This window comes from Bombina bombina, chromosome 1 (genome assembly GCF_027579735.1).
Source record: "Bombina bombina isolate aBomBom1 chromosome 1, aBomBom1.pri, whole genome shotgun sequence".
Taxonomy (NCBI): Eukaryota; Metazoa; Chordata; class Amphibia; order Anura; family Bombinatoridae; genus Bombina; species Bombina bombina.
The window spans coordinates 1,341,331,486-1,341,347,472 of record NC_069499.1 but is presented as its reverse complement, the minus strand read 5'-3'; the positions used below and the strand labels follow the sequence as shown (position 1 = coordinate 1,341,347,472).

General features: G+C 35.6%; 1 protein-coding gene across 1 annotated transcript in view; it reads left to right on the top strand.

Moving 5' to 3' along the window:
- Positions 1-350: 350 nt before the first annotated feature.
- USB1 (U6 snRNA biogenesis phosphodiesterase 1) overlaps positions 351-15,987 on the top strand; it is a 598,389-nt gene continuing 582,752 nt past the window's right edge. The window contains exons 1-2 of the mRNA XM_053702597.1: positions 351-615; positions 4,447-4,601. Of these exons, the coding sequence (XP_053558572.1) occupies positions 4,487-4,601 (115 nt within the window). The 5' untranslated portion in view covers positions 351-615; positions 4,447-4,486. The remainder of the gene's footprint in view (positions 616-4,446; positions 4,602-15,987) is intronic.

Sequence of the window (15,987 nt, the reverse complement as noted above, 5' to 3'; positions counted from 1 at the left end):
ATAAAATCATCTTTATTATTTGATCCTCTTTTGTAAAGCATAATGTTATTTTAGTAAGTTAGCTCTGGTAGAGAATAATGCTAGAGCATAAATATATTATTAGTAAGTCCGATACGGTAAAACATAAGTAGAATGACATTATCAGTTAAGTCCGACCTGGTAAAGCAAATTGTATTTTTTATATGTCAAATACAAACAAATATTGGTGGAAACTCTGCTAGAATATCTAATGGATGAAAGGGCAGTTTATAACCTAAACCAACTAATCCTAAATCTCAAACGCAAGAGGAACCGAGACATACTTGGGCAGAGCGAGCTCTGTGATAGGCTGAGAGTCGGAGACAGGAAGTGCTGTCAGTTGTACGCGGAGTTATCTTCAGGAAATTGATGTTCTGCGACTCTATTTTACATACATTGCTATTTCATTTTCTGTATATTTCTGTTCTCATATTGATGTTCTAATCGATAGAGGTTTCCTCTCCGCCATCTCCCCGTAATTGCTAATCTCACATATAAAACAAATCCCCGGTTTCCTGAACGTTAAAACTTTGTGATCTCGTCAGCGCTGGCTCTGGTGGAATACAGTAGCTCAGAAGATGAGGAACCGCAGGACAGGTTGGGCCGCAGAGAATCATGGGGCTTGTAGTTCTGTTGATTGTTTTAAGATTGAAAGTGTATGTTTATGTATCTAAACCTGCCACAGATTTAGATTAGTTCTCAATCTCATTTCGGATAAAAGTTTGGGTGTCACAGCTTACGTTTGTTGGTACCCCCAGAACTAGAAGTACATATATATATATATAAAATTAGATCTGGATTGTTATAAAAAAACAAACATGTCTTAACACATTTAATATTCACCTTTTTAGCCTAAACATTTATTAACCCCTTAATGACCACAGCACTTTTCCATTTTCTGTCCGTTTGGGACCAAGGCTATTTTTACATTTTTGAGGTGTTTGTGTTTAGCTGTAATTCTCCTCTTACTCATTTACTGTACACACACATATTATATACCGTTTTTCTCGCCATTAAATGGACTTTCTAAAGATACCATTATTTTCATCATATCTTATAATTTACTATAAAAAAAATTATAAAATATGAGGAAAAAATGGAAAAAAACACACTTTTTCTAACTTTGACCCCCAAAATCTGTTACACATCTACAACCACCAATAAACACCCATGCTAAATAGTTTCTAAATTTTGTCCTGATTTTAGAAATACTCAATGTTTACAGGTTCTTTGCTTTTTTTGTAAACTATAGGGCCATAAGTACAAGTAGCACTTTGCTATTTCCAAACCACTTTTTTTTCAAAATTAGCGCTAGTTACATTAGAACACTAATATCTTTCAGGAATCTCTGAATATCCATTGACATGTATATTTTTTTTTTTAGTAGACAACCCAAAGTATTGATCTAGGCCCATTTTGGTATATTTCATGCCACCATTTCACCGCCAAATGCAATCAAATACAAAAAATCGTTCACTTTTCACAAATTTTTTCACAAACTTTTGGTTTCTCACTGAAATTATTTACAAACAGCTTGTGCAATTATGGCATAAATGGTTGTAAATGCTTCTCTGGGATCCCCTTTGTTCAGAAATGGCAGACATATATGACTTTGGCGTTACTTTTTGGTAATTAGAAGGCAGCTAAATGCCACTGCGCACCACACGTGTATTATGCCCAGCAGTGAAGGGGTTAATTAGGGAGCATGTAGGGAGCTTTTTGGGGTAGTTTTAGCTTTAGTGTAGTGTAGTAGACAACCCCAAGTATTGATCTAGGCCAATTTTGGTATATTTCATGCCACTATTTCACCGCCAAATGCGATCAAATTAAAAAAAACGTTACATTTTTCTCAATTTTAGGTTTCTCACTGAAATTATTTACAAACAGCTTGTGCAATTATGGCACAAATGGTTGTAAATGCTTCTCTGGGATCCCCTTTGTTCAGAAATAGCAGACATATATGGCTTTGGCATTGCTTTTTGGTAATTAGAAGGCCTCTAAATGCTGCTGCGCATCACATGTGTATTATGGCTAGCAGTGAAGGGGTTAATTATGTAGCTTGTAGGGAGCTTGCAGGGTTAATTTTATCTTTAGTGTAGAGCTCAGCCTCCCACCTGAAACATCAGACCCCCTGATCCCTCCCAAACAGCTCTCTTCCCTCCCCCACCCCACAATTGTCCCCGCCATCTTAAGTACTGGCAGAAACTCTGCCAGTACTAAAATAAAAGGTATTTGGCCCTTTTTAAAAAAAAAAAAAAAAAGAAGCATATTTACATATGCTGATGTGTAGGATCCCCCCTTAGACCCCAACCTCACTGATCCCCCACCAAACAGCTCTCTAACCCTTCCCCTCTGCCTTAATGGGCGCCATCTTGGGTACTGGCAGCTGTCTGCCAGTACCCAGTTTTGTAAAAAATTCCCTTTTCTGTAGTGTAGCTTTCCCCCCCACCAAGACCAACCCCTTCCAGATCCCTTAGATTAAATTTATAATGCTGAAAATGTATTTTTTTTTTTTTTACTTTGAACTTTTTTTTTTCTGTAGTGTAGTGGTTCCCACCCGCTCCCGCCCGTGCACGCGCCCGCCGCCCACCACCCCCCGTGCACGCGCGCGCTCCCGCGCGCGCCCCCGTAGGTCCCGCCCCCGATCCCGCCCCCGATCCCGCCCCCCTCCACTCCACACACAGCATCGATGGCCGCCCACCCGCCTCCCACGTAAGCTCCCACCCGCCAACGATACCGGCCACCGATGTCCGGTGCAGAGAGGGCCACGGAGTGGCTCTCTCTGCATCGGATGGCCAAGGGGGGTTATTGCAGGATGCCTCCATATCGAGGCATCACTGCAATAACCGGAAAGCAGCTGGAAGCGAGCAGGATCGCTTGCAGCTGCTTTCCAGACCAAGGACGTACGCCACACGTCCTCGGTCATTAACTGTATTTTTTTTGAGGACGTGTGGCGTACGTCCTTGGTCGTTAAGGGGTTAAGCAAAGTAATATAAATGTATTACTCTAGGTATGTTTTTTTCCATATGCCATGTGGAAGAATTACTGCAAAATTCCATTTACTTAGATTTGAACAAGTTAGAACTTTAGGAAATCATATTCTAGTCTTAACGGGACATACAACCCATATGTTTTTCCCTTCATGATTCAGATAGAGCAAACTATTTTTTTATTGTTTAAAAAGATAAATAATACCTTTATTTCCCATTCCCCAACATGGTTATATTAATATACTTTTTACCTCTGTGATTACCTTGTATCTAAGCCTCTGCATACTGCCCCCTTATTTTAGTACTTTTGACTGACATGCATGTTAGCCAATCAGTGCTGACTCCTAGGTAACTCCACGTGCATGAGCACAATGTTATTTGTATGGAACACATGAACTAACGCCCTCTAGCTGTGAAAAACTGTCATAACGCCCAGAGATAGCTTTCAACAAGGAATACCAAGAGAACAAAGCAAATTGAATGATACAAGTAAATTATTATTATCGGTTATTTGTAGACCGCCAACAGATTCCGCAGCGCTAGATTGGAAAGGTGTTTAAAATTGCATTCCCTATCTGAATCATCAAAGTTTAATTTTGACTAGACTGTACCTTTAAACAGCTTTCCAAATTACTTCTATTATCAGATTTGCTTCATTGGAATCATTTGTTGAAAGAGCAGCAATGAAGTGCAGTCACCTATCAACAGCTAGTCCTTTCAACAAAGGATATCAAAAGAACAAATTAGCTTTGGAAAGTTTTTTTTATATTGCATGCTCTCTCTGAATCATGACAGAACAATTCTGTTTTTTCTTCCCTTGTTCTCCATGTTAATGCCTCATTGTTTAGTATTTTGCTTTCTCTCCTAAAAGCTCAGTGTCTCCATATTGTTCAGCAACTTATATTCACCAATGATTGAGGAATGTTTTGCCTCATGGAGCATATTATCCAAAACGTGAGAATCTCTCATGCGTCATTTTCTTATTTAATAGAATACAATTGTAACTGGGTTTGATGTCTCTCTTCTTGAATAGACTTAGCCTGGCTCAGTTTTCTTGTCTTCAGTACTCGGAACACTTCTCTTTTATCATTTCTGGTATCTGTTGTCCCTGAAGCATCATAAATCCTTTTTTTATTTCCATTTGCCTCCCCAATAACACTGTTTCTTCCCTAACCTTAAATGCTACTCATCCATAAGACTATTTGTCATAAAGCACCATGATTCCCTTCTATGCCCAGCAGACTATCTCCTCCAATAGCTTTTCTGCTTCAGTAAACTAGGTTTTCTTCAAAATGCTGCAAATCCGATAACTAGTTTAGGCAATTTGCAGAATTTTGAAGAAGAGATTCCCCCCCACCAAAAACAAAAAAAATAGCAAGAGGTGTTTAATATTGCTTTAGCACAACTCTTTATCCCACATTTACTGTGTGTTCCTCAGGGTCGCACCTCGTCTGCCGGTCCCAGAAAGTGTGCTCAATATGTTCCAGGATGTGATAGAAAATGAAGTATGTGATGATGTCACAAAGCATGGTGGCCGGATACGCAACTTCAAACATGAGCGAGGCAACTGGGCTACCTATGTCTATATACCTTGTGAGTACTTTTAAAACGGATACAGAATTCAGTTTGACAACCCCACCAAAATCACTTATGAAGAGTGTTTAAAATATTTATATAGTCAAATATAGTGGTAAAGTGGTGTTGACAGACTAATAGTTTGTGCCATGTATATGCAATTAGTGAACTGTGAGTGTGAAAGGGTTAAACACAAAATTACGTTTCTTTTCTCCACTCTAGTTAAAGGGATATGACCCCACATTTTGTATTTAAAGATTCAGATAGAGCATGCAATTTTAAGCAACTTTCTATTTTACTCATATTATCAAATTTTCTTTGTTCTTCTGGCATCTTTATTCAAAAAGCAGGAATGTAAGCTTAGGAGCTGGCCCATTATTGGTTCAGCACCTGGGTAGCACTTGCTGATTGGTGGTTACATTTAGCCACCAATCAACAAGCGCTATCCAGGTGCAAAACCAAAAATGGGCAGACTCCTAAACTTACAGTTCTGCTTTTGTCTTGGGCTCACCAATGGGTTCAGATAGCTCCCGGTAGTGCATTGCTGCTTCTTCAATAAAGGATATCAAGAGAAGAAGCAAAATTAATAATAGTGGTAAATTGAAAAGTTGTTTAAAATGTATGCTTTATCTGAATCATAAAAAGTTTGGGTTTCATGTCCCTTTTAAAATAAAAAAAACCCCAATTTCTTTCCTATGGCATGGAGAGTCCACAACACCATTCAAATTACTAGTGGGATATTCAACTCTTGGCCAGCAGGAGGAGGCAAAGAACACCCCAGCAAAGCTGTTAAGTGTAACTTCCCTTACCCATAATCCCCAGTCATTCTCTTTGCATTTGTCAATGGAGGATGTGCGAAGTTGGTGTCTGAAGATATTTAATCCTTTTATGGGTACTTTTCCCTGCAAACAAGAATTTGGGACTATGCTGTGTCCATGTCAATCTCTTTAGTAAAAGTAATGGTGGCTGTTAGCAGTTAGAAAGTGGCAAGGTTGTCTTTGCTTTATTTCTAACATTATTGCTACCCCTTCATGGAAAGCCAGGGTTGATTACTCAGTTCTTTCTTTTTCTTCAGGTCCCTGATAGAGAGTGGAGTGTCTATCACACCTAAAGAAGCTGTTGTTGACCTGCAGCTGGATCCACAGGTAAGTGCATTTGCCTTCTAGGTACTGAAGGACAGCACTTTGGAGGTTAATTCCTCTAGTGGATTATCATATGGGACATATTACAACCTTTGGGGGTTAACTTTTGGGCAGCTTGGCAGGCACTGTTTTAATGAGGCTAAAAGTAAATGTTAAGGGTTCATTTCCCCTTTTTTATTTGAGAGACTGGCTGAAGCAATTTTTAAAGAGGGTCTGTAGCACATGTGAAAAACATAACGGCATGTACTTTGTTTTTAATATTGGGCTATCAGTGCAGAGTTGAGACTTAGAGATTTTCGCTCTGTCGTTAGTGTTGTTTATGGTTGGACTGAATCTTTACGTTTTTTCAGTGGCGCAGTTTATTTTCTAGTCCGATCACGTGCCATTCCACTTGTATACTTGAGAGCGGAGTGAATAGCCTATGCGTATGTTTTTACTGCTCTGTGTATAAACGATCGCATGTTGGGGCTTTAGTAATTCTTTACCGATCTGGATTCAGCTTTCCAGGGCTGAAAGCCATCACTGACAGCGGATTTGCAGTTCGTGAAAGACTTCTCCTTTTACTAGTGTCAACTCCAGTTCCGGTGTGGTAAGATCTCCTCAGCTAGTCTGAGGTATAGAGGTGTGAGGATTTTTTATTGTAAACTGCTTAAATATCTTTGAGTTTACTTTGAAATAATTTGAGTATTTGTCCCTATTGTTTCTTAAAGTGACATAACGGTTCCATTTTATTTTTCTATACCAACTTTTTTAGCTATGGACACTGACCAAGATTCTGTTTCTCTGGACAAATATCTATTATGTTTAGAGGCCCAAATTGTTTTGCCTATTCAATTTTTGTTCCTCATGTTTAGCTAAGACTCTAAAATTAAAACATAAATTGCTTCCTTTTAAACCAATAGTCTCTCAGGATAATGCTGTTCAGGATATGCCGCAGCTTTCTCCTCAAATGTCCCAAGCCTTAATGGTCTCACATACAGTGCCCTGCGGTTTCTCTCAACCTCCTGGGGGTATTTATTTGCCAGGAGATTTTGCTGAACAGATTACCTCTGCGGTGTCTGCGGTGTCTGCGGCTTTAGCTGCTTTTCCCTCTTTGGGTAAGCGTACGAGGAAATCTAGACATATTTCTGCTAGTAAGGTTTCTGACCCCTCTAAATTTGTGCTGGTCAACCTTTCCAAGATGTCTGACAAGGAAGATACTTCAGTAGCTTCTGAAGCTGAGATCTCAGACTCTGATACTATGGTGGGGGGGGAATCTTCTGAATCAGAAGAAGTTCATTTCAGATTTAAGCTTGAACATCTCTGGTTGCTACTGAAAGAGGTTCTAGCTACCTTGGATGATTCTGAACCTTCGATTCCTGTCAACCCTAAAAAGTATTTTAAACTTAACAGAGTTTATGATTCTCCCTCTTCAGAGGATGTTTTTCCTGTTCCAGACAAGATGTCTGAAATCATAGCTCAGGAATGGGATAAGCCAGGGGTTTCTTTTTCCCCTTCCCCTGTATTTAAAAAGATGTTTCCTGTTGCTGACTCCATTCGGGACTCATGGCACACGGTGCCTAAAGTAGAAGGAGCTATCTCTACTCTAGCTAAAAGAACTATAATTCGTATAGAGCATAGTTGTTCTTTTAAAGATCCTATGGATAAGAAACTAGAGGCTTACTTAAAAAAGATGTACATCCATCAGTGATTAAAGTGGCAACCTGCGGCAAGTATTGCTACGGTTGCGGGTGCAGCATCTTACTGGTGCGATGCCCTGTTTGATCTGATATCAGAGGAGACTACGATTGAGGAGATACAAGATAGGATCAAGGCTCTTAAAATAGCCAGTACCTTTATCTGAGATGCCAACATTCAGGTAATTAGACTGGGAGCTAAGATGTCTAGCTTCACTGTTTTTATTCGTAGAGCTCTCTGGTTAAAATCTTGGTCGACTGATGTATCTTCAAAGGCCAAGCTTTTAGCTTTACCTTATAAAGGTAAGACCCTATTCGGTTCTGGTCTGGCGGAAATTATTTCAGAGATTACGGGTGGAAAGGGATCTTTCCTACCTCAGGACAAGAAGAATATTCTTGTAAATTTAAAAACACTCACCACCTGTTCTTTAACAATCATTGATATTCTTATAAGGAGCAAAAATATGAAAAGGGATTCCTTAAAGGTACAGATCAGTAATATCAAGCAGGAGTTAAAGAACTACAAACAAGATGAGGAATATCCTGAGTTGAAATCCAACATGAAGAAAAGAGTACGGAAATTTGACACTGAATTGGCCTCACTCAAAGGAAGAAAATTTAACCGAGACCAAGACGACTATTTAAAGAATAATGTATATGATTGGTCCAGATTTACCAGACGACAACGTAGGTCTTCTGTCAATCAGAGGGACTACAACTCAAGTCCAGACACAGATGGTGAGAGCCGTAACTCTAATAAAAACAGAAATAGAAACAAAAACAAGAATAAGCATAAGAATAAGAATGAGATCAAGCATAAGATTAAGTCACATCTAGCGAGTGCTTCGATATCCTCGTCTGAACCAAAATCTATTTTGAAGAAAAAACATAAAAAGAAGAAAAACAAAAAAGTGGTGTTTCCTCAGATGATAGTTCATCATCATCTTCTTCTTCTTCCTCTTCTTCTTCCTCTTTGTCTGCCCCTCCCTTACTCTCGTTGCAGGAATCATCACGTGAAGATCAAGGAAGGAAAGATGATGATGTCCGCCCAAAAGCAAGAAAACAAGAAATCCCTTTAGGAAAAGAAAAAGGACGCGCAGAGCTGAATCCAGGAGAAGGAAGAAGAGTTTCAAAGAGGGGGTCAAAGAAGAAATAGCACTCTCTGTCATTAATTTATCGGACTTCCAACTTACTGATGATCACATAAATGTTTTGTCTAAGGGCTTAGGTTTTGCCCCAACTTACAATTTTTCAGTTTTTAACACGCTACTTGATGTTAATAAATTTGTAAGGAAGCTAACGTTGCACAAACACTTCCATAACTCTGATCATTGTAATGAAATTGATGATGATGTATTGTCTGAGGATAGAGAAGTACATCCTATTTCTTTTGATCTCAGTGCCATTGGACCTGATATAAATTTAAGTTCAACTTCGAATTTTGATTTTAAGGATATTTGTACTTTGGAACAATTAAAAATTCTGGGAGAAAATGGCACTGAATTCAATGACCTGTGTATACCAAAACCAAAAAAGGCGAGATCTAATTTTTATACCACTCAATCAAGAGGTCAACATATCAACTTATTTCAGAAACAAGTAGAGAAAGAAATTGTCCAATTAGGCAATCAGAAGACATATACCAATACTCATGACAACCTTACAATCAAGCAAAAGGCAGCAGTTAAACAATTAGAAAGCCAACAAGATCTGGTCATTCGTACATCTGAAAATGTAGAGTGTGATTAGGGATACTACACTTCTGCTCTCCTAGCTAATCCCAATATGGAGTGTGCTAACCTCATAAAGTACACCCTTAGTTCAAAAAGAAAGTGTGGGGGAGGGATAGCGCTAACGAATAGCTGAGAGCCAAAATATCTAAAAAACTCTAATGAGATAGTACATTACTAGTATAAATAAACAATAAAAATTGAATTAAAATTAGCGTGTCTACGTAGCCAAAAAAAAGAGGAATTGGATATATATGTACAAATAAATCAATATTTATTATAACAATATAAGATAAATTCTAACATAAATTCTAACAGATAACTCCTATAAAAGATGCCGGCATCAGGTAAAAAATGAGTGTATCTAAAAGACTGCAATGAGAGTGACTATCTGAGGTTCTCAAATAAACAAAATTATTAGCAGCATATATGACTAGACAGAATTAATAGCAGCATGTATAACTAACCAGAATTATTGGCAGCCTATATGACAAAAACAGATAAAATAACTACAAAGTCTATTAAAAAGTCTATTAAAAAGTGCTTGATATCAGTATTCCCAAAATGGAGCTGATCCGTGGGTGATAATGTTTACCAGTGTGATCCGTGGGTGGTAATGTTTACCAGTGTGATCTCCTTAGGGGGTAATGTTACCAGTGTGTCAATTCAAAGACCGGGTAAAAACGGAGTGATATGAGAAGTAACTTTATCTTCTTTCTGTATGGCTTTCCTCCGTTTTTTTAGCCTGTTTTTAGCCAGTATCTGTCCGTCCTCCGCAGCAGGTATCCAGCGTGTGGAAATGGTCCCAGAGGGATCAAGTTCCGGGTTAAAGTTCAGTTCAGATTTCCAAATAGTAAAGCGCAGTTGTGCAATATTTCAGCCTATGAATGATAGACCTTTAAAAAGCACTCTGGGTTCGTTTTCTGTGGGTCCTGGGGCAGGAATTACACATACAGAGACGGCTCACCTGTGATCAGTGACCGCTCAATGTACCTGTCCTATCCACCAACGATACCTCAGCTAGTAAAGAGATATAAAATGTATCAAGGTTTAGTAAGCAAGTTCTACGCGTTTCAGCCTCCAGGGGCCTTTATCAAGATGCTTACTAAATGTTTAGGCCATTTTAAATAGCCCTCTCTCTTTTCTCATTGGATAATACCCAGCCAATAGTGAATAAGCTATTGGAGATATGTGAATCATTGTGTTACAAACGTTACACTGTTTTGTTAATTCATATGTTTACACTTGATTTTAAGTATTTGATTCATTTGATACAATAAATCCAATCTTGGCAACCTCTTATTGAATATGGAAAAAATATAAAAAATATAAAAGTTATTAAAATATATACGGAAAAAATATATAAAAATATATGTGTGTATATAAACAACAAATATTTGAGAGGATTCTATCTCTACTAAGTTTCTAAATGGTTTTGGTAGTTATATGTGTGTGTTAATGTGGTGGTGTTAGAGATAGCGAACATTTGTACAAAGTAATAACAATTTCATGAAGTTTGTGCAAAATTAGGAATTAGTTTAAAATGAAAATAATAATATATACACATGTATTATAAAATATAAAATCATACATGTGTATAAAAAGATTATTTAAAATTCTTTTTTTGAAAAATTAGAAAAATTGGATTTTCATATTAGCCTACTAAGATCCATTTCGGAGTTCAGGCCATGGGGGTGGAGGGTTTTAAAATTAAATATAAATTCAGCTTCCTTTTTTAGTAATACATTGTTGATATTCCCTCCCCTACTCCCAAGATTAATTTGTGTTACACCCCAATATTTAAAATCTTTTAGACTCCCTTCATTTTTTTCTTTAAAATGGTTATATAATTTTGTTTCTGAAGAGCCGTGCTCTATTTTTAAAATATGTTCCCGGATGCGATCTCTTAAAATCCTACTCGTCTGTCCAAAATAGAACAGATTACATGAACATTATCAGAACATCTTATTAATTGCTTTATTTTAAAACTGAAGTTTGTGTTATGTGATTTTAAATCTTTTATCTTATGACTGTGTTTGCATGACTTACAGGTGTTACACGGAAAAAAACCAATTAGTTTATCTCCTTTCATATCTTTATATGTAGAATGTTGTTGTTTTTCCTTATATTCACTGGGAGATAATAAACTCTTTAAGTTTCTAGCTTTTTTAAAAATTATATCAGGTTGATTTTTTACTTGATTCCCTAGTATATGGTCCTGTTTAATTAAATGTCAATGTTTTCTCAGAATCTTTTTGACTTCATAGTGTTCTGAGCTAAACCCAGTGATGAAAGGTATAAACAGTTCATTGGATTTTTGTGCAACGGATTTCTTTTTTGGTAGTAATAAGGTGTTTCTATCAATTTTAGCAACCTCTTGTTGTATTTTGCCTATTCTATTGCTGTCATAACCTTTCTCTATAAATCTGGTGGTTAATATCTGGGATTGTGTCTGATAGCTTTCTAGAGATGAACAATTTTTCTTTACTCTCATATACTGGCTTTTTGGGATATTGTGTTTCCATTGATTTAAATGGCAACTGGATGAATGTATATAATTATTAGCGTCAATCGCTTTGAAGTAGGTTTCAGTGTGTATTTGATTATCATTGATTTCTATTGCAATATCTAAAAAATTGAGTTTCCTACAACTGTATTCATGAGAGAAGGATATTCCTAAGTTGTTACTGTTAAGATCTGTTAAAAATATGTTTAATAGTTCAACGTCCCCACGCCACACAATAAAAATGTCATCTATGAATCTGCAATAGAGCACAAGGTTCGCCTCCCAATGGCCATTGTAGATGTAATTATCTTCAAAGTGGCCCATAAACAAATTAGCATAACTGGGGGCGAACCTTGTGCCCATTGCAGTTCCCTTAGTCTGGAGAAATACCTCCTTATTGAATAAAAAACTGTTATTTTGTAGGATAAAACCAATACAATCCAAAATAAATTTATTTTGAGTCTCAGATAGATCTATATCTCTGTCTAAAAATGATTTAATAGCCTCTTTTCCCATATGGTGTGATATATTAGTATACAAAGAATTGACATCACATGTTGCCATAATGTAATTTTCTTTCCATTCTAGGTTTTGGATTTTATTTAGAAAATGTGTCGAGTCTCTTAAATATGCTGGTAGCGTTATCACATATTTCTGTAGGAAAAAATCTACATACTGGGATAGGCCTGATGTAAGGGAACCTATCCCAGAGATTATGGGACGGCCAGGGGGATTTTTAAGATCTTTGTGGATCTTTGGTAGAAAGTAAAAGGTGGGGGTCTTAGGATATGTTGTATTTAAAAAGTTAAATTCTGATTCATTAATTATACCTTCTTTCTTAGCCTCTTTGAGTAATGTTCCTAGTTTTAATTCCTGTTGCTTTAATGGATTCTGTTTAAGTTTAGTGTAAGTAGTCTTATCTTGTAAGATCCTATTTGCTTCTTGGATATAATAGTTTGTGTCCATTAGGACAATCCCCCCACCCTTATCTGCCGGTTTCACTACTATATCAGTGTTATTTTGTAATTCCTTAAGCGTTTCACTCTCTTTTTTACTCATATTATTTTTAAAAGGTTTGCTTTGATCAAGTGTTTCTAAATCTTTCTTTATATTCTCCTCAAATAGTTTTATGTGTTCGCTTTTCTCCTGTATAGGAAAGAAATCGGATTTTGCCTTCAGGTCTGTATGGATGTAACTGTTTTGTGTGTCTCTGTGTTGTATGGGATTTTTGAGAAAGTATCTTTTTAATGTGAGTTTTCTAATGTACTGATTGACATTAATTAAGGTCTCAAATTTATTAAGTCTGCATGATGGTGCAAACGTGAGGCCTTTTCCTAATACTTTCTCTTGTTCTTCGGTTAAAATCACTTTACTTAAATTAAATATTCCAACTTTCTTTTTGCTTTCTATCTCCTTTGTGATTTGTTTAGAGGTTCCTCTCCCTCTTCTACCTCTAATCTTCTTTTTCCTTGTGTGTTTCTTTCTGGTATTATAGCTCCTGGATAATCTCTTGATGGCCCCGCCTTTGCGGGGACACCCTCTAAAAAATGTTTTGTCTGTGTGTTGTCTTCTTGTATGTTTGAATTTAGTTGTTTCCTGAATTGATGAGTTCTCGCGGGGCTCTGTTGTGCTTGTAGTGGTGTATATCTGTTTTGTAGGGGTATTCTCCAGTTTTGTTGTTCATTATAGGAGTGTTTGGGGTATTCTCTATACATATTATATGAATGGTTTGATTGATTTCTAAATCCATTGTCATTTTGTCTATTATTATGTCTGTTGTCATTGTATCTGTTATTGTAATAATTGTATTGATGACTGTAAAAATCTCTATCTGAGTTTTCATGGTTCTGATATCTATTTTGGTATCTGTGTTGATACCAATTTTGATGACTATTGGGGTACCAATTTTGGTGGTTTCTTTGGTTATATGTATTATCATAACCTCTCTCATTGTTGTATTGATTATATCCTCTCCTTTGTGGTATATACTCTTCTCTTTTTGTGTGCCAACCATTATTTGTGTTTCTACTTGGTGTTTTTGACCAATTTTCAGAGTCTATGTTCTGATATTCATTCTCATTATTGTGATGATTTTCATTTCTCTTATTTGGCTGTTTATTCACTTCTTCAATTCTTTTGTGATTCTGATAATTAGTTTTATGTTTGTTATTTGTATAATTGGGTACATTTTCTTTATCTTTATTCATGTTTTTCTTTTTGCTAAATAAATGTGCTATTTCTCTTCTAGAGTTATCTGTGGTGGGGTTATCAATAATAATTTCCTCTATATTCCTTTCTATAGTAATTTGTTTGGAATTACTCTCATCTTCATTTGTTTTATAATCTGTTGTATCTCTTTGAAATTTTGAATTTTTCTGCAAGGTGATGTTATTTTTAAGTTCAGAGGTTCTCCTTATTATTTCAATTTGTGTGTTCTTGTGTTCCTCATTTTGTTCTATGCTGTTCATTTTATTTTTTATAGTTTCAATGTCTTTTTTTACTTCTGAAAGTTGTATATTTCTCGCTTTAACTACAATTTTCATAAGGTTTAAAGAGGCATTTTCTAATACTTCAAACCATTCTGTTTTTAATTTTTCTGGTAGTGTAAATGTACAATCTTTTTTTAATCTGAGACCTCTTGGTACCATATTTGAATCTAAATAATATTGCATGTATTTAATTTCCAAAGTATGTTTTATTTCTTTAGAGAGAGTGTTTTCCAAATCTATATGGATGTTTTCTATATCGTTCCCTTCATTATAAAATTCAATGTTTGTATTATCATTCCTAGCAATCTCATTGAGGATTTTATCTCTATGAGAGAATATGTCCATTTTAATATAGAATCAAAGAAAATGGATTGAATAAATCATCTTATTACTAAAAAAATGAGTGATGTGAAATTTCTAGTGTGTCAAAAATAGGTGTTTTAAATTTATTTAATAATTATTTAAAATACGATGTGTATATACAAATAAATAAGTGTATATAATAAGTGTATATAATAATACTGTGAATAGTGTTGTGATAACGTGAGGAAAAATTAGGAAATATAGAAATGTGATTTAAATATTTAAATAAAATATAAGAAATAAGTGGATCTCCTAGTCTGAGGTTAAATACAAGCTAAAAATGTAGAGTGTGATTAGGGATACTACACTTCTGCTCTCCTAGCTAATCCCAATATGGAGTGTGCTAACCTCATAAAGTACACCCTTAGTTCAAAAAGAAAGTGTGGGGGAGGGATAGCGCTAACGAATAGCTGAGAGCCAAAATATCTAAAAAACTCTAATGAGATAGTACATTACTAGTATAAATAAACAATAAAAATCGAATTAAAATTAGCGTGTCTACGTAGCCAAAAAAAAGAGGAATTGGATATTAGATATTTTGGCTCTCAGCTATTCGTTAGCGCTATCCCTCCCCCACACTTTCTTTTTGAACTAAGGGTGTACTTTATGAGGTTAGCACACTCCATATTGGGATTAGCTAGGAGAGCAGAAGTGTAGTATCCCTAATCACACTCTACATTTTTAGCTTGTATTTAACCTCAGACTAGGAGATCCACTTATTTCTTATATTTTATTTAAATATTTAAATCACATTTCTATATTTCCTAATTTTTCCTCACGTTATCACAACACTATTCACAGTATTATTATATACACTTATTATATACACTTATTTATTTGTATATACACATCGTATTTTAAATAATTATTAAATAATTTTATATATATTTTTTGTATACTTTTTAAAACACCTATTTTTGACACACTAGAAATTTCACATCACTCATTTTTTTAGTAATAAGAAGATTTATTCAATCCATTTTCTTTGATTCTATATTAAAATGGACATATTCTCTCATAGAGATAAAATCCTCAATGAGATTGCTAGGAATGATAATACAAACATTGAATTTTATAATGAAGGGAACGATATAGAAAACATCCATATAGATTTGGAAAACACTCTCTCTAAAGAAATAAAACATACTTTGGAAATTAAATACATGCAATATTATTTAGATTCAAATATGGTACCAAGAGGTCTCAGATTAAAAAAAGATTGTACATTTACACTACCAGAAAAATTAAAAACAGAATGGTTTGAAGTATTAGAAAATGCCTCTTTAAACCTTATGAAAATTGTAGTTAAAGCGAGAAATATACAACTTTCAGAAGTAAAAAAAGACATTGAAACTATAAAAAATAAAATGAACAGCATAGAACAAAATGAGGAACACAAGAACACACAAATTGAAATAATAAGGAGAACCTCTGAACTTAAAAATAACATCACCTTGCAGAAAAATTCAAAATTTCAAAGAGATACAACAGATTATAA